Source organism: Oryctolagus cuniculus, chromosome 4 (genome assembly GCF_051225735.1).
Source record: "Oryctolagus cuniculus isolate XC-2025 breed Fujian yellow rabbit chromosome 4, ASM5122573v1, whole genome shotgun sequence".
In the NCBI taxonomy this organism is placed as follows: Eukaryota; Metazoa; Chordata; class Mammalia; order Lagomorpha; family Leporidae; genus Oryctolagus; species Oryctolagus cuniculus.
Window position 1 is genome coordinate 173,368,774 of NC_142870.1, and position 17,530 is coordinate 173,386,303.

Sequence of the window (17,530 nt, forward strand, 5' to 3'; positions counted from 1 at the left end):
GGAGACCTTTCCAACGCGTTCCCTGAGGCCAGGATTATCTTGCTCCCAAAACCAGACAAGGATACAACGGAAGAGAAAACCGAGGGATTCCAGTGCCTTGCAGTGCAGTGGGTGACGACTGCTCCCAAGGCGGTACCATGCTCTCTATAAAGAATGGCAACCGAGGAGCTGGTAAACTCTTAGCACAAGGCAAAATAAGGAGGACATGTTGGTGGTTTGGCGCATGGTCAGTTTATGCTAACATTCATGTACTGAAATGTTGCATTACACACCTGAAAATGTGCAAGTATTACATACAAACCCAAAGTTTAAAAGCTTTCAGATTCTTGTTTGAAGGATGCTGTAAAAATACAAACTTAAACTACTGACTGCCAAAATAAGCTACCTTAGATTAGCCTGGGGCTGGAGCTGTGGCTGGTGGGCTAAGCCTCCGCCTGCGTCCCATATGAGAGCTGGTTTGAGTCTCTGCTGCTCCACTTCTGATCCAGCTCCTGCTGATGGCCTGGGAAAACAGGGGAAGACGGCCCAAGTGCTTGGGCCCCTGCGCCCACGTGGGAGACCCAGCAAAAGCTCCTGTCTCCGGACTGGCCCATCGCCAGAGCTGTAGCCATTTGGGAAATGAGCCAGCAGATGGAAGACCTCTCTAATTGTGCCTCACTAATAAATAAATCTTTTTAAAAAGATTAGTCTGCATTAACAGAAACAAAGCATCCAGCACAGCAGGGGAATGGCTGTGGTTTTAAGGTAAAACTGAATTACAGGGCTCCATCAAGTTCAGTGGAAAATAACAGAATCCCTTATGAAGAAACAGCGATCTGACTTGGAAAAGACTGGCACACTGTAATGGGAGAAATGTGCGCGCTGTGCCACAGGAGCAAGACTCCTGTGTCACTCCTGTTAGAGTGACAGCAAAGGTGAGGCCCATCAGCTAGAGTGCCGGGGTAGGAGGAGCTTCCGAGGCCTCTGGGCTGGGCCGTGCCGTGTGGGCCGCGAGGGGCATGGCGGGGGAGCTGCACCCAGACCTCCTCTCGCCCACTTGCAGCCACAGAACTGTTCCTACCAGAGGCACAGGGGGCAGGGCATCATCTCAACTGGGGAACCCGGTTTCTGTATTTTGAAAACAAAGGCCAACTGATCATTCCAAAGGGAGCAGTTACTAGAGACTTTATTCACTTTTGCTAACTTGAGTATCTAGCTTCACATCTAGGTGGCCCTCATTCATTGGCTGGCTTTCCCCTAGGTAATGTCTCTGAAGACGCAGTAGTCCTTCCGTAAGGCCTCTCTGATTCTGAGAACGCCAGAGGAGCCCAGATTGCACCCTCGGTGACACACGCCTGCTGCACTGGAACCTGTGCTGATGCGCTCAGGTCTTAACAGGAGTTCTGCATTCCAGTGTTTGCCCTTGAGGGAGACAGATGGGCTACCATGATCTGTGTCGAAGGCTCCTGTAACAAAGTGAAGGTGTCAGTAGCCAGTCCTGGTGGGCAAAGTGTGTATTTAATAGACTCTTCCAGCACATTTCCCAGCTACCTGCCCTGCCCCTCCCTACCCCCGGGCTTCTCTGGGGGCTCCTTCCACAGGAAGCAGCAGATGAACGACAAGGTCTGGACCACGGCTGACGCGGGTCAGGCCTCGGCGTCTCCTGCCCCGTGCAACAGAGCAAGTGTTCTCTACACCCCCCGGGTCATTTTCTGTCATTTTCTTATATAAATTTAAATATTTTACAAAAAAGGCTTTTTCCTCCAAACATACAAATTTGAGTTAACGATTCCCCACCGTGGCCGCGTTGCTTCTCCGCAGTGGAAACGCCGACATTCAGGGCGCCGTCTCGTGAGCACGGATCGCCGTGGGCTGCTCTGGGGGGAAGGCACTTGTGTTTCCCGAGGTCTCCTGCTCCGTGCTCCAGAGCCCGTGCCGAGGCCCCGAGTGCCCACCACGAGGCAGCGGGGAAATGCTGCGGAAACGCGACTCTAGGATTATGCAAATACAAAATAAAACCGCACGGACCAGGTCCGAGTCTAAAGTCAAACTAGAAACAAAATCCAAAGTCTTCATTCATGAAGATCCAAGCCTGCTTCATTCTCATAAATTATAAAATACAAAGGTGGCTGTTTTAATGACAAAACTCAGAACAGTACTGGAAGGGGTCTGTGTCCACGTACAAAGCATCAGCCCCTCGGGGCGGCCCCCTCACTGCTGGGCCAGCAGTGCTGTCCTGTTGGCCTTCATCTTCTCCAGGCGCTTGGCCAGGTGGCTGTTGGTCATCTCCATCTCCTCGATCTTGTCCAGCGCCGTGCGCAGCTGCAGACAGAGGAGCGCGGTCACGTCACGGCCAGAAACAAGCCCCCTGCTGCCCTGCGTGCACGTGCGGTGGCCTGGTGCAGGCCCCACCAGCCTTGTGTGCTTTCTTCCCAGTCAGCTACGGGTGTGAAAACGACACAGAGGACTCTGCTCAAAGCACAGAAGTCAGAGAGACCTCATCCAGACAGAACTAAGGACTGCTTCTACCTAGAGCCCAGCTGTGCAGAGCCTGACAGCAAGTGTGTCCCCACCACCGCGTGACTCCACTGCTGCGGCCGCAGACGCCCCGGGCTGCATTTACTGTGCAGAAAGCCTTCCTTCCTGAGGACTTTCCTTCTAGGAACGCGTGCTCCAGGACGCACTAGGACAAGTACCTCTCGCTGCAGTTTCCGCTTCTCTGCTTTGAGTTCATCCTCCACTTTCTCAGCGTTCTCAGCCGCAGCTTTGTACCTCAGCACCTGGCCCTCGAGCCGGCTGACCTGCAGACAGGAGCACACGGACCGTCAGCCGTCACATTCTCGCAGCCCGAGGGAAACACGGTGTCACCCAAGTCCACATCATCTGACACAAGCCCTCACAGCCCGAGGGAAACATGGTGTCACCCAAGTCCACGTCATCTGACACAAGCCCTCACAGCCCGAGGGAAACACGGTGTCACCCAAGTCCACGTCATCTGACACAAGCCCCCCGCCGGTGAGTCTGCTATCTAAGTTAGGAAGTGTCCCCAGAGAGGAGCGCGAGTGTCCACTCTCTGTGGGCCGATTCCCCACGTTCAGTTCTAGGATGACCGCATGGTTGAAGGGACAGTAACGGTAGCAGGAAACTCACTGAAAGGAAACATTTTTAAACTGTGAAACTTAGACTAAGAAGTTCTCTCATAAACTATGAGCTTGAATCTCTTGGAAAACCTACAAAAACAATCCTAGTTAGTTTCCTATGTTCCCAGAGAAAATGGTAGGGTGCAGCGCCCTACCAGGTGCTCTGCGGGGTTTTTCTATGTTTATAATAGAGACAGAGCTTTGAGATGGCTTCTGTACGACTGCAAAGGCAGCCCACAGAAATCCAGGCACATAGAGGGTGAGCCACTTAGAAGCACGCAACAAATGCGTTTTAAAGGGAATTTAAATCACTTGGTATCACACAGAGGCAGTACTTACACTTTGCTCCAAGGTGGTTATATCCTGTTCTGCTTTTGAAAGCTTAAATTTGTATTCACTAATTTGTCTATTGGCATCTCCTAGAACAGAAAATAAAAATGAACAGTGGTCACGTCCCAGATACACCTGTGGACCGTCAGGTAGTGGTGCCCCCTGAGGCTCAGGGACGTGCACACACGACCAGGGAATACCATGCACACAGAACTCTCAGCCCTTCTGTTAGGTGCAGCCTGTGATACTGGCATCCATTGTGAGCGCTGATTCAATTCCTGGCTACTCCACTTCCAATCCAGCTCCCCTGCTAATGTGCCTGGGAAAGCAGCAGAGGTCCCTGCCACCCAGGTGGGAGACCCCCCAGAAGAAGCTCCTGGCTACTGGTTTTGGACTGGCCCAGCTCTGGCCATTAGGGGAGTGAACCAGGGGATGGAAGACCTCTAAGACAGACAGGAAGGAAGGGAGGAAAGGAAGAAGGGAGGGAGGGAAGAGAAAAGAGAAGAGAAAAGAAAAAAGAAAGAAAATTAAATTCATTCTTTACCCCAAGACGTGTAGGAGCAGAATTGGGACAGGGGCCTACCAGCCTTTTCTGCAGCCCTGTGGCCCACAGTGCCTCCAAGCCCGTGGGCCCCTGGTTCCCTGAACCCAGTCCTGTCCCTCCTGTCTCCCAGTTTTGTTTCTGCTCTCCCGTGCCTCAAGTGCCCTTCTACCTTATCTTGATTCTTAACTGATCTTCAAGGCCTTGCTCAATTTGTAGTTCCTCCATGACTCTCCTTAGTTAACTGTAACTTCACTTTCCCTTGTTAAATTTGTCTGCAATCTTCTTTATATTTGCCAGGCTTTTAAAATACTGTGTGTGTGTGTGTGTGTGTGTAAGGGCCCTGATTAGCCCTCCTACTCTGTACCCTGCCAAGTGCTTTCCACTAACATGTGACCAAATGTAATGAGTTGAGCTAGACAGCACTGGATGCATGATCTAACTCATCGTCACTACATGAGAAGTTCAGAACTCATGGAGATGTAATAATTCCCTCTAGAAATCCAAATCTAGCAAAGAGCATCCTCTGTAATAACTAGAGAATCATTAAGGCTTATAGGAAATAAACCAAATGTGACCTAACGAGAAATATTCAAATTAACACAACTTAAAAGTGTTTCTGCATTTCCACATGACCAAGATTACAACTACCCATGAATGTCATCTTCAGTACGAAGTTTTCCTAACTGGACATTTACTGTCACCCTACACGTAAGACTCGCTCCCCTAAAGCCTGCTCTGATAGTGAAGGGAACCATTCTTCAGATTTTACTTTTTAAATCTTACCCAAGTTAACCTATTGATTATCAAAATGTGCTGCTCCCTTCTCTCCAAACCACCCATTGCTTCCTGTTTTCAGAAGTGGAAGTCCCCTGCCTCAGTCATTTCTTTTTTTTTTTTTTTTTTTTTTTTTTTTTTTTTTTGACAGGCAGAATTAGACAGTGAGAGAGGGAGAGAAGAAAAGAAAAAGAGAGAAAAGTCTTCCTTCCGTTGGTTCACCCCCCAAATGGCTGCTACAGCTGGCACTGCGCTGAGCCAGGTGCTTTTCCTGGTCTCCCATGGGGTGCAGGGCCCAAGCACCTGGGCCATCCTCCACTGCACTCCCTGGCCACAGAAGAGAGCTGGCCTGGAAGAGGGGCAACTGGGACAGAATCTGGCGCCCTGACCGGGACTAGAACCCGGTGTGCCGGCGCCGCAAGGCGGAGGATTAGCCTAGTGAGCCGCGGCGCCTGCCCATTTCATGTTCATTTTGAAACTGTTCCACAGCAGCGTGTGGAGCAGCCAAGGCACAGCCTAGAGCCACCAGCTGCCCGGGCCTCTTGGCTGGCCTCTGGTCTAAGGGGGCTGCTTACTCTGGTCCTTAGCAGTCAGGCACAGGCTTCTAGTCATGCCCAGCTCCCTGCTCCCCACTCCTCCCTCCTGCAAACAGCAGTCTTCCACAGGTAGCTACTCTAGGAGGCAGGCACACATGATTCAACTGTAATCTGCAAATCTACCCCAGGGGGTGGGCACAGGCCCCGGCTCCCACGTGGGAGATGTGCACGGAGCACAGGGCTCCCGGCTCCCACGTGGGAGATGTGCACGGAGCACAGGGCTCCCGGCTCCCACGTGGGAGTTGTGCACGGAGCACAGGGCTCCCGGCTCCCACGTGGGAGTTGTGCACGGAGCACAGGGCTCCCGGCTCCCACGTGGGAGATGCGCACGGAGCACAGGCCCCGGCTCCCACGTGGGAGTTGCACACGGAGCACAGGGCTCCCGGCTCCCACGTGGGAGTTGTGCACGGAGCACAGGGCTCCCGGCTCCCACGTGGGAGTTGTGCACGGAGCACAGGCCCCGGCTTCCACGTGGGAGTTGCACACGGAGCACAGGGCTCCCGGCTCCCACGTGGGAGTTGTGCACGGAGCACAGGGCTCCCGGCTCCCACGTGGGAGGTGCGCATGGAGCACAGCCTGGATTAGCCCCAGATGTTGCAGACACTGAGAGCCAGTGCACAGAAGATCTCAAACTCTCTTCTTGCTCTCGCTCTGCCTTTCAAGGAGATGAAAATAAACAAGCATTTCTAACATAAATCCCCCCCCCCCGCCTTCTGCCCGCCGCTGTGCTGCACCTGCTCACCGTCACAGCTTCTAGACCAGTCAGCCTGCCTCCTGTCATGTCCCTGTCTTCACCTCCCTCAACACTGAAATGGTATTTGAAAAAGGAACGTTCATCAGGAAAGTAAGCATCCAGAGGAAGTAGCAGTAACCTCAAAAGCAGTCATTAGTAAGTCATAATATGCTGTCTAAAGAAACACCTTTTTTTAAGGGGCATGTGTTTGGCCCGGCAATTAAGATGCTCCCATCCCATCCCAGAGTGCCTGGGTTCAAGTCTCAACCCCACTGCTAAGTCCAGCTTCCTGCCGGGAGGCAGCAAGGATGGGTCAAGGAGCTGGTTTCTGCCCCTGGTGAAAGACCCAGGCTGAGCTCCCGACTCCCAGCCGCAGCATGGCCCAGTCCCAGGGAGTAAGTCAGGAGACGGGAGCTCTCTCTGTCTCGGAGTTTTTTCTTAAAAACAAATAAGTAAATAAACCTTAAGGGAGGAAGTACTTTCTATTCAGCCTAACTCAGAATATCCAGATGAGGGGCTGGCGCTGTGGCACAGCGGGTTAACGCCCTGGCCTGAGGCACCAGCGCCCTATATGGGCACCAGTTCTAGTCCCGGCTGCTTCTCTTCCAGACCAGCTCTCTGCTGTGGCCTGGGAAAGCAGTAGAAGATGGCCCAAGTCCTTGGGCCCTGCACCCGTGTGGGAGACCTGGAGGAAGCTCCTGGCTTTGGATCGACACAGCTCTGGCCGTTGTGGCCAACTGGGGAGTGAACCAGCGGATGGAAGACCTCTCACTCTCTGCCTCTCCTCTCTCTGTGTAACTCTAACTTTCAGAAAAATAGATAAATCTTTTTTTAAAAAAATGCATCAAATACAAATAATAGAAGTTAAATGTGAAAGATTTAAAAAAAAAAAAAGAATATTCAGATGAAAAGGATACGGAGTAACCAAGATTTGAAAGTGGGTCACTGTTTAATTTGGAAAAGTATTCCCATCCATGAATTATCAAAAGCTATTTCTGTATGAAGGGCTGCTGCAGTCTCCCTCCTATGGAAAATTGTGTGACTACAATCAACATTTTTTTTTTTTTTTTTTTTTTTTTTTTTTGACAGGCAGAGTGGACAGTGAGAGAGAGACAGAGAGAAAGGTCTTCCTTTTTGCCGTTGGTTCACCCTCCAATGGCCGCCGCTGCAGCCGGCGCACCGCGCTGATCCGATGGCAGGAGCCAGGATCCAGGTGCTTTTCCTGGTCTCCCATGGGGTGCAGGGCCCAAGCACCTGGGCCATCCTCCACTGCACTCCCTGGCCATAGCAGAGAGCTGGCCTGGAAGAGGGGCAACCGGGACAGAATCCGGCGCCCCGACCGGGACTAGAACCCGGTGTGCCGGCGCCACAAGGTGGAGGATTAGCCTATTGAGCCACGGCGCCGGCTCTACAATCAACATTTAAAAATATAATATGGGGGAGAAAAACTGGAATAACTGGTGACTCTGGCCGTGTTTGAAATTCCATCCACTAAGGATGAACTGGGCTAAGGAGATACATCTAGGAAAATCCTGAAACTCCACGCAGTGTGAGTGAGTTGCAGACACACCCCTCCACTAGCCGAGCTGAATTCCACAGCAGCCCCTCCCTCACTGGGAGCGCCGCTGCAGGGGCCTGGAAGATGACAGACGCACGGCGTGGAGAAGACAGTGTCGGGCTGTCAGAGCTTCCCTGCTCACTAAGGTTCCCGGGGTAACTGCCCAAGGAGAGCAGAGAGTGAGCTCCTGCTCGCAGCCCCCGGAGCGCACAGGCCATGGCAGCTGTCTCTCCAGCCCAGCACCGGCCGATCCTCACAGCAGCTCCTCCTGAGGAGAAGGTGGCGCCCCCTGGGACAGGTCTGCCCCGCACCTACTCTGCATCTCGATCAGCTGCAGGTCAGAGCCGTTCTGCAGTCCCGCCAGCTCTCCGGCCGAGCCGTCGCTCCTGGAGCACTTCTGCCGTTCCTCCTCTAACTGCAGCTTCAGCTTCCTAACCTGAAATGCAAACACAGGTCATCAGCAAGCTCCAGTCTCAGAGGAAGCAGACGCATACCAGAGGGGCCTGTCACGGAACAAGGCAGATCTTCGTTATCGGCCACTCAGATTATTCAGTCACGCAAACCAGGTGCTAGAGGTAAGCTGTGGGCAACTATCCAAAGGAGTGAGCCCAAGAACCAGGGGTCCCAATAAAAGAATTACATTTTATTATTTGTAAATGTCTAGGGAAAAGCGCATCTTTGGGATACTGTTATTTTTAATGAAGATGACAAATTCCATGAGCAGTTAGATTTGGGGGGGTTCGTTTTAGAGATGGACTAAATACACATTTTTTAAAAAAAGACATTCACAGTCATCACGATGCAGCGGCTGAAGCCACCGTCTGCGATGCTGCCATTACAGATGAGTGCCAGCTCAAGTCAGAAGACCCCTAACTCTACCCCTTAAGGAAGAGTCACAGACACAGAGGTCTTCCATCCACTGGTTCACTCCACAGCTGCAATGGCCAGGCCTCGGCCAACTTGAAGCCAGGAGTCTGGAACGCCATCTGGGTGCCCTATGTGTGTGCAGGGGCCCAAACACTTGGGCCATCTTCTGCTGCTTTCCCAGGCCACAACAGAGGGCTGGATCAGAAGTGGTGCAGGCAGAGAGCTGGATCAGAAGTGGTGCAGCTGGGACTCAATCTGGCACTCACATGGGATGCCGACATCACATGCAGCAACTTAACTCAGTGTGCCAACCCCGACCTGAAACATACTTTTTCCCTGCACCTGCATGGGAGACCCGGAGGAAGCTCTTGGCCCTGATGGGTGCAGCTCCGGCCGTTGCGGCCATCTGGGGAGTGAACCAGCAGCTGGAAGACCTCTCTCTCTCTCTCTCCTCTCTCTCTGTTTCTACCTCTCCCTGTAACTCTTTCAAATAAAATAAAATAAATCTTTAAAAAATACAAGTTTATGTATACAGAAATAACTGCAAACACACAGATAGCTTTCCACTTCTGACCTCCACCAGGGGCAGAGGGCAAGCCTCAGCGCGAAGACTCACTCTGGCACTCCTCCCACAGGGAAGGAGTGAGCTCTGCTACATGACGCTCTCAGACATCTCTGCTCTCTAACACACACACACCGCCATCTGCCTTGGGGGAACCAGGACTCACCCTGTATCCCCGTCACCGCGATTTCTGTCTCGAAAGGGCCAGCCTTCCCTCCCTCACTCCTCCCACAGGCCCTGGACGGCTCCCACCCTTCGTCCCCTGGCCCTCCCCAGTGCCTGGAACCCTCGGAGGGATCAGCCCACCGTCCAGAGCTCCCCTCTGCACACTCCCTCCACCCCAGTGCTCCAGCCGAAACCTGTCTCCCCTTGGCATCCTGCGGCTGCTGCGCTCCCCCAGGCCTGGGCTGGCTTCTGTTCTAAGGCCACCACCTTTACTACCGAGCCTGCAAATGGAACAGATGTCCTCTTGCTTTCTCTGTGTCGCCGAGCCATGTCCCCCGCATCCCAAGTCCTACTTCCTAATCTCACCTCTTGACATCATAGAGACCACCTGCCTCCCACTGCCCTCCCACACACACACTGTCGCTTCCCACTGGTACTGTCAAGACATCCTACCTGACTTAGTTCCTGGCAATTTCAAAACACACCTAAGTAGAGGATCTGTCCACAGCTGACAGCCTTGCCATCTAGCCCTTCTGCCCTCAGCCACTCACTCCCACAGTGCGTCCCTACACAGCCGATTTCCCACACGGTCATCTCTGAAGTCAGCGCTCACTCCCTCTGGACCCAACCACCTCTCCGCTCCAGCAGTACCTCTCACCCAGGGGAGCCGCCTTCTTCCCACTGTGCCGGGATGCGTTCCTGCCTGTCCCCCCAACCCTCTCGTCCAGGCCCGTCCTTACTGTCTCTCACTCCCCCTCCTCATGCAGGCCCGTCCTTACTGTCTCTCTCACACACACTCCCCCTCCTCATGCAGGCCCGTCCTTACTGTCTCTCTCACACACTCCCCCTCCTCATGCAGGCCCGTCCTTACTGTCTCTCTCTCACACACTCCCCCTCCTCATGCAGGCCCGTCCTTACTGTCTCTCTCACACACACTCCCCCTCCTCATGCAGGCCCGTCCTTACTGTCTCTCACACACACTCCCCCTCCTCATGCAGGCCCGTCCTTACTGTCTCTCTCACACACACTCCCCCTCCTCATCCAGGCCCGTCCTTACTGTCTCTCTCACACACACTCCCCCTCCTCATGCAGGCCCGTCCTTACTGTCTCTCACACACACTCCCCCTCCTCATGCAGGCCCGTCCTTACTGTCTCTCTCACACACACTCCCCCTCCTCATGCAGGCCCGTCCTTACTGTCTCTCACACACACTCCCCCTCCTCATGCAGGCCCATCCTTACTGTCTCTCTCTCTCACACTCCCCCCTCCTCACCCAGGCCCGTCCTTACTGTCTCTCTCACACACTCCCCCTCCTCACCCAGGCCCGTCCTTACTGTCTCTCACACTCCCCCTCCTCATGCAGGCCCGTCCTTACTGTCTCTCACACTCCCCCTCCTCATGCAGGCCTGCCCTTACTGTCTCTCTCACTCCCCCTCCTCACCCAGGAGCTCAGAACTCAACCCAGGACGCCCATGTGGGTGGTGGGAACCCAGCATGTGGGCCATCACCACTGCCCCTCCTAACGCAGGCTCCCGCCTTAGCAGAGTCGGCACTGCCCCGGGTGCTCCCGACGTGGGACGCGGGCGTCTAAACAGGCGTCCTAACACGATGCTGAACACCCACCCAGGATTTTCAATCTAGCTGATTTATTCACTGCAGTCGGCCAAGTGCCTAGAACACTGCCTGTTAAAGTAGAATCTTAATCAACACTTGTTGAATGACCAAACAGCAGTTCCAGAGAGAAGTAACAGAGCACAGGAGAAAAATCAGGAACAAAATCATTCCAGGGACTGCCCCAGAACTGAAGGACAAGAGTTCCCAAAACTGACAGGGCCCAGCGCCAAGCATGGAACCTGCAACCACATCACTGTGCGATTCTGGAACACTAGTGAGACAAGACGATAGGATAGAAGCTTCCAGAAGGGGGAAAACAGGTCACATCCAAAAGCTCAGGAATTTAAAATGTCCTTGAAATTTTCAACAGTCATACTAGAAGCAAGAGGACCATGAAGAAATGTCCTCTGAAGGAAAAATGACCACAACCCAGAATCCTGTAGTCAGCCGGACGATTACCCGGGGGAATGTGAAGAGCCTTCCAGGCCTGCAGTCCTGAGACTCACAGCCCACGTGCCCGTTTCCCAGGAAGTTCCTGGAAGCTGTACCAACACGAGAATAAACAGGGCGTAACGGTGAGGAGGGGGAAGCGAACCTCAGTCCCAGGCAGGAGAAACCCCTGGGTGCCCACAGTGATGCCACCCACCCTGCACCAGGCAGGCCGTCAGTCTGAGCGGGAGTCAGCTGCTCCAAGACGCAACACCCGGGACCAGCAGAATGACCGGATGCCTCGGCAGACATCAGGCGGATGGAAGCTGCTGCTGCCGCCTCTGCGGTGAGTGAGTGGCGTGCAGGTGGAGCACCAGGCAAGTGGAAAGACGGTGTTCACCTCACAGAAAATGAGTGATTGTGAAGGAGGAGAAAGGCGGCTCAGAACGCAGGACGGCTCCCCTAGGAGCTGGCTGAAAAGTTCTAACGACATACACAGCCTGGAATGGCACTTCCTTCATTAGCAGCAGAAGGCAGCGGGAGAGACACATGGCAGGGATCGGAGAGGAAAGACGGCTAAGCTCGTCTCCCCAGAGGGATGTCCACAGAGAATGCCCGAAACACAACAGTCACGTTCCAGAGTTACCCGAGGACGGCACACACCCAGAGAATCAGACTAAGGAATGGAGCAGGCATGGTCAGGGGGACGGAGAAGGATCCCTCCAGGAGGCTGCTGTCTTCACAGCAAACTTGGCAGAACCACAGAAGTTATTAGACTGAACATCTTTAAATTTAACAAACGGGAAGCAAAACAAGAATTTTTTTATCCTTTAAATCTCACTCGAATATCAACGTTTGAAATAAGCACAATTCTTTCTAAAAAACATTTCAGTTGGCCAACATTTTACAATATAATGTCATTAAACTTAGTATTATCTCCGAGTAAGAATCTTCTTACCTGTGACAGTAGCTCCTCCTTTTCCCCAGCAAGTTTTCGTAGCCTTACATCTAAAACAAATGTAAAAGGTTGTGAACTAAATTTGTAATGAAGAATAAATTTGTATGAAAAATAATTCTTCAAATTCATAAACAGCAAGTATTATCTGATCAGTTACATTACAGCTCTGAATATCAAAGAAATAAAGGCTCTAATGCAATTACAGAGGAATACTTAATTTGTTGGGGCACCAAATACATTTGCTCCCCAAAACATTTTCCCACTTTCTTAACGACAAGCCAAAGTACAAAAGAGAGAAGCTTCGTGTTTTAAAAATCTGCATGCTTTCACCAGCACGCAGGCAACTCAAATGCCATGGGTGCCGTCCCAAGCTCAAGCCCTCCCTCACTCAGCGAGGGCAATCAAAGCACTTGAAAGTAGACAGAGGGGACCGGAGCTGTAGCAGGTAGGGCCGCTGCCTGCAGGACCAGCATCCCATTTGAGCACCGGTTCAAGTCCCGGCTGCTCCTCTTCTGATCCAGCTCTGCTATGGCCTGGGAAAGCAGTAGAAGATGGCCCAAGGCCTTGGGTCCCTGCACCCGCGTGGAAGACCCAGAAGAAGCTCCTGGCTCCTGGCTTGGATCAGCGCAGCTCAAGTTGTTGTGGCCCATTGGGAAGTGAACCAGCAGATGGAAGACCTCTCTGTCTCTCCTTCTCTGTCTGTGTAACTCTTTCAGATAAAGAAATCTTAAAATAGATAAATAAATAAAGCAGACAGAGGGTGGGAGTGGGACAAGGCACAGGAAGAAGAGGGAGCTGGACTAAAGAAAACAGAGGAATACAACGCTGCAAATGGCCAAGTCCCACAAAGCCAGCAGAGGGAGGGGGGGGGACCGACTCTCCGATGTGGTCCAAGGGCGAATCTGAGGTTTGGAAGCAGGACGCTGAGGGTTGGCTCCTGGCCTGTCAGACGAAAGGGTTGCTTCTTCACAAGCCTGCATTAAAATAGGCCCCCTGGGCTGAGCAAACACCAGGAGTTCAGTTAAAGCAGCAGCTGACACTTGGCCAACCAAGCCCCACCACCAGTCAGGATCAGGGCCAAAGTGAGTCTGGTTTCTCCGGCATCTTCCACACATGGAGAGGTCCACTCTCTAGCTCCCTCGCGCTCGGCACACTCTCTGCTTCACTGAAGCGCTCTACAGTCAAACTTCAGGATTGAGCACATCACAGAATGTGCCTGCTGACTTTTCAAATGGTTTTCAGCCTCCACTGTTAGTGTCTCATACGCCTCCAGGCAACCTATGCATACATGAACACGAGCTGGGGAAGACTGCTTCTTCATAAACAAAAGTGAGGTGATGACACAGTATCTGTGTCGTTTTTCTTCCTCTGGTGTAGGGTCCTGGGCTGCAACGGTTGGCCCCCTTTGTGGCTGACAGGGGCAGCTATCATTAGACCCCAAAAGGGTTGGATGAGAGGCTAAGAGGCTTAGACTGTCACAGGCTTAGAAACCGTGTTCTGGATGTCCCACTCCTCTGACGTCTGTCTTCCTGTCCTCTGTTTTGTGCATTAAGAAATGTGCAGGCAAAGGGCTACAGAGCTCTGGGGTACGCAGTGGAAGAAGACATTTAAAACACACATGCGAAGGGTTCTGCCAGCCCACTGCTTCCCTGGGACGGGAGTGCTAGACGGTCTCTGCAGGAAGTCTGCAGAAGCGAAAAGGCAGTTCATGTAAACCCACGGTGCTTCTGCCCAGAGGACCCACAGCCACAGTTACCGGGACCCAGGTGCTACTTCCCCAAGGCCAAAGGTGCTAGTGCCCAGATTCTTCCAGTGAAGCGTCGAGGTCAGTCTCAGGCCTTGCGCTGTCTGCGTTTTCCAAGCTGGGATGTTGACAACAAGCTGGAAGCCCGACAGGGCGACATTAACCCAAGTCACCAGAACAGGCAGTGTCTTACCTAGTGGCCCTTCGCCTGCTGACTCCAAGACCTGAGCAGCTTCCTGAGACACAACGGTGATGGCTCCAACCACTGGTTCGTGATTGACATCACCATTGGGAGTGCCATCGGGAATTATAACTAAGCCATGTTTCTGTGGGAAAGAAAAAACCCACCATCACAAACGATGCGCACGCCAAGCAGTAAGCGCTGTGAGGTCACTCTGCAACAACACACGCTTGCCACAGCACAACCTGCTTAGAATCGGCATGTGAAGAAGAGCTCTGCGGAAAAACACGCTCCTACCAGGTCTGAACGGGGGAACAGGCTGCTGGTGGACTGGCACGAGAGACGCCAGGACGAGAGAAGACAGACAGAGGACAGCTGCGGGCTCATGCTAACGTACCTCTCCGGTCTGCACTGTCTCCCGCAGGTCAGCCAGCTCCTCTCGGAGCGCATCGCGCTCATCCCTGAGGCAGGCAGCGTGTTCCTTCTGTTTCTCTAGGGCCTGGTTTCAGGCGGGGTAGCGAGGGAAAGAATGGCACAGAAAAGAGCAAGTGAAAGGTAACTAATTCCAACCAGCAGAGACAAGGGCATCAAAAAGCAAGGAAGCAGTTACAGCTTGGAAACCAGCAGTCAGGGAGAGAAGAAACACAGAAGAGTCTACACATGAAGTGGTCCTCGTGCAGCAATTTGGTAAGAACAGGTTCCCTTCCAGTCATTAAAAAAATTTAAAGCAAAAGGAAGATGAACAAAGTAGCAAGAGTTAAAAGTATTCCCTTACTGACCTCCTCAGCACATTTTCACTTGGTGAACAAAATATGTTATGTTTAAGTAAAATCACTTATTCAAGAATATACCTGATTTAAAAAAAATTAGAGATTCAGGGGAAAATAGTATATACAAGGTATTTTAATTAAATATTGACTGTATGATTATATGCAAATACTACAGCAAAATACTCAAATACCAATTAATTTAAAATAACTCCTCTTCAAAAGGATTCTCAAGAATCTACTTCTGTGAATTTAGTTAAATACAATTAAGATTCACTTGGTTTTCTGATACATTTTCAAATTTTGAAAAACAAAAACAAAATGAATAGAGCCCAGCTGTGGCGGGGACAGATTATGGGTTTTAGTGTCAAGATCTCGGTCCTGGCACATACTTAGTTCAGCCATGCCTCCGTGTCCTCATTTAAAAACCAGAGGGCAACACGAGCACCATCCCACGGCCAGAGGCTGAGAGGTGGACTCAGCACAATCATTGCCAGAGTGCCCCAGACAGCAGGGAAGGCTCAGGAAAAGCAGGCTGACGTTCCCAGCTGTAAAGTTCCCGACACGGGGGCAGAATTTAGGCCTGCGGCTAAGCTGGTTCGGGCACCCACGCCCCACGTCAGAGCTCCTGACTCTACCTTCCTCCTAATGCAGGGCCTGGGACGCAGCGCTGATGCTTCGAGTACCGGAGTTCTCAGCACTCACGTGGGAAAGCTGGAACAAGTCCAGGCTCCCGGGCATCTGGGGAGTGAACCAGCGGACGGCAGCACTGCTGCTCACACACCCTACCACTCAAATCAAAACAAACTAAGCAAAAAACACGAGAATTCCCTGCACGTCCTCATCCCACAACTGCTGGGCTGAGGAGGACAGTGAGGCAGGAACATGCTTTGGTGATCCGTGAGATATCAGTTTCCTTTGATTATGTGATAAAATATCCACACTTCAAACCATGCCAAGCAGTGTGTGCAGGAATCTGACAGCTGAGCTAGTATATTTTTCATATACTTAATCTTTTCTGCCAGCATTTGCAATAAGTCAAGATGAACTACAACAAGTAACTTTTCTCTGTCGATGACTGGGTTTAGAAGTGGGGCAGGGACGGTGCTGTGGCTTAGCATATAGAGCCACCGCCCGTGACACCAGCATCCCATATGAACACTGGTTCTTGTCCTGGCTGCCCCTCGTCTGATTCAGCTCTCGGAGAACGTGCCTAGGGAGAGCAGCAGTCATCCAAGGGGGAGGCGCAGATGAAGCTCCTGGCTACTGGTTTTGGCTTGGCCCAGCCCTAGCTGTCCTGGCCACTGGGAAGTGAACCAGTGGATGGAAGGAGTGTGTGTGTGTATGTGTGTCACTCTTTCTCTCTGACTCGGCCTGTAAAATAAATGCATCTTTAAAAAAAGGACAACTGCTTCATTAACTGACAGCTGAATAGTTGAATATTTTAAAATATCATTACAATCATTCTGCAACCAATTTGAGAATAAACAAAGAAGGAGTGGTAACAAGTACCACGTATGTGGCATAAATTATATCACAGACATAATATATGTCTGTATCATATATATCAGATACAATTTCTCCCTTACACATATCACCTCCTTGACATTTCCTATAATGTACTACTATGTCTTATCCTTATTTTACAAACTGGAAAACTGAGACTGAAAAAGACGAATTTGTTTGTTTTTGTCCAAAGTCACAGTAAGTTTTAGAAATGCCAGAAAATTGATCCAGTTAGTTTTGGTTTCAAAGCTCGTGCAAACAGTTTTTTATATCCAGTCCCACGAAGGCTGCATCATGTTCCTATCAGACCAGCTGATGGTGGAAAAAATAGTCCACAGGGTGAGTCCCCTCTTTCCTTATCCAAACCACAAGGTCAACATCTAATGTCCTTTCCATGATTTATTTTCACACCGTTGGATGTGTCTCAGGTCTGCTTGCAAGCTAATAACTGGAGTTTCTGGCATAGGCATTTACTCTAAGACGTCACTGTAGCTGGCGCCGCGGCTCACTAGGCTAATCCTCCACCTTGCGGCGCCGGCACACCGGGTTCTAGTCCCGGTCGGGGCGCCGGATTCTGTCCCAGTTGCCCCTCTTCCAGGCCAGCTCTCTGCTGTGGCCCGGGAGTACAGTGGAGGATGGCCCAGGTGCTTGGGCCCTGCACCCCATGGGAGACCAGGAGAAGCACCTGGCTCCTGCCATCGGATCAGCATGGTGCGCCGGCCGCAGCATGCCAGCCGCGGCGGCCACTGGAGGGTGAACCAATGATAAAGGAAGACCTTTCTCTCTGTCTCTCTCTCTCTCACTGTCCACTCTGCTTGTCAAAGATAAAAAAAAAAAAAAAAAAAAAAAAAAAAAAAAGACGCCACTGTAGCTGTGAGATTCCACTACATTAATAACAAAGAAAACACCTGCAGAACAAGGCAGAGTACTAGACCACCCACTGACACTACGTTCCTCTCCGCTGGGTTAGATATTCCTGGTTATTGACAGCGGCATGCGCTCACGCCATGCACCACCACACCACAGCATGCTCGCCATGAAACAACACCATGACATGCAAAACACCTCTAAAGCAACAAACCA

General features: G+C 51.7%; 1 protein-coding gene and 1 non-coding gene across 51 annotated transcripts in view; one reads left to right on the forward strand and one right to left on the reverse strand.

The window, feature by feature from the left end:
• Positions 1–1,149: 1,149 nt before the first annotated feature.
• The window catches only part of LRRFIP2 (LRR binding FLII interacting protein 2), a 138,374-nt gene continuing 121,993 nt past the window's right edge, over positions 1,150–17,530 (reverse strand). For 37 of the 50 annotated variants that reach the window (XM_070072996.2, XM_070072994.2, XM_070072995.2 and 34 more), the window contains 7 exons: positions 14,572–14,673; positions 14,187–14,319; positions 12,250–12,299; positions 7,970–8,090; positions 3,459–3,538; positions 2,676–2,780; positions 1,150–2,301 (listed from right to left, as the gene is read on the reverse strand). In XM_070072996.2, the coding sequence (XP_069929097.1) occupies positions 2,191–2,301; positions 2,676–2,780; positions 3,459–3,538; positions 7,970–8,090; positions 12,250–12,299; positions 14,187–14,319; positions 14,572–14,673 (702 nt within the window). In that variant the 3' untranslated portion in view covers positions 1,150–2,190. The remainder of the gene's footprint in view (positions 2,302–2,675; positions 2,781–3,458; positions 3,539–7,969; positions 8,091–12,249; positions 12,300–14,186; positions 14,320–14,571; positions 14,674–17,530) is intronic. The other 13 variants (XM_070072998.2, XM_070072997.2, XM_089331331.1 and 10 more) reach the window with 3 other exon arrangements.
• On the forward strand, positions 14,671–16,346 carry LOC127493932 (uncharacterized). The gene is made up of 2 exons (XR_011388282.2): positions 14,671–14,861; positions 15,596–16,346. It is a non-coding gene; the product is annotated as an uncharacterized LOC127493932 (transcript).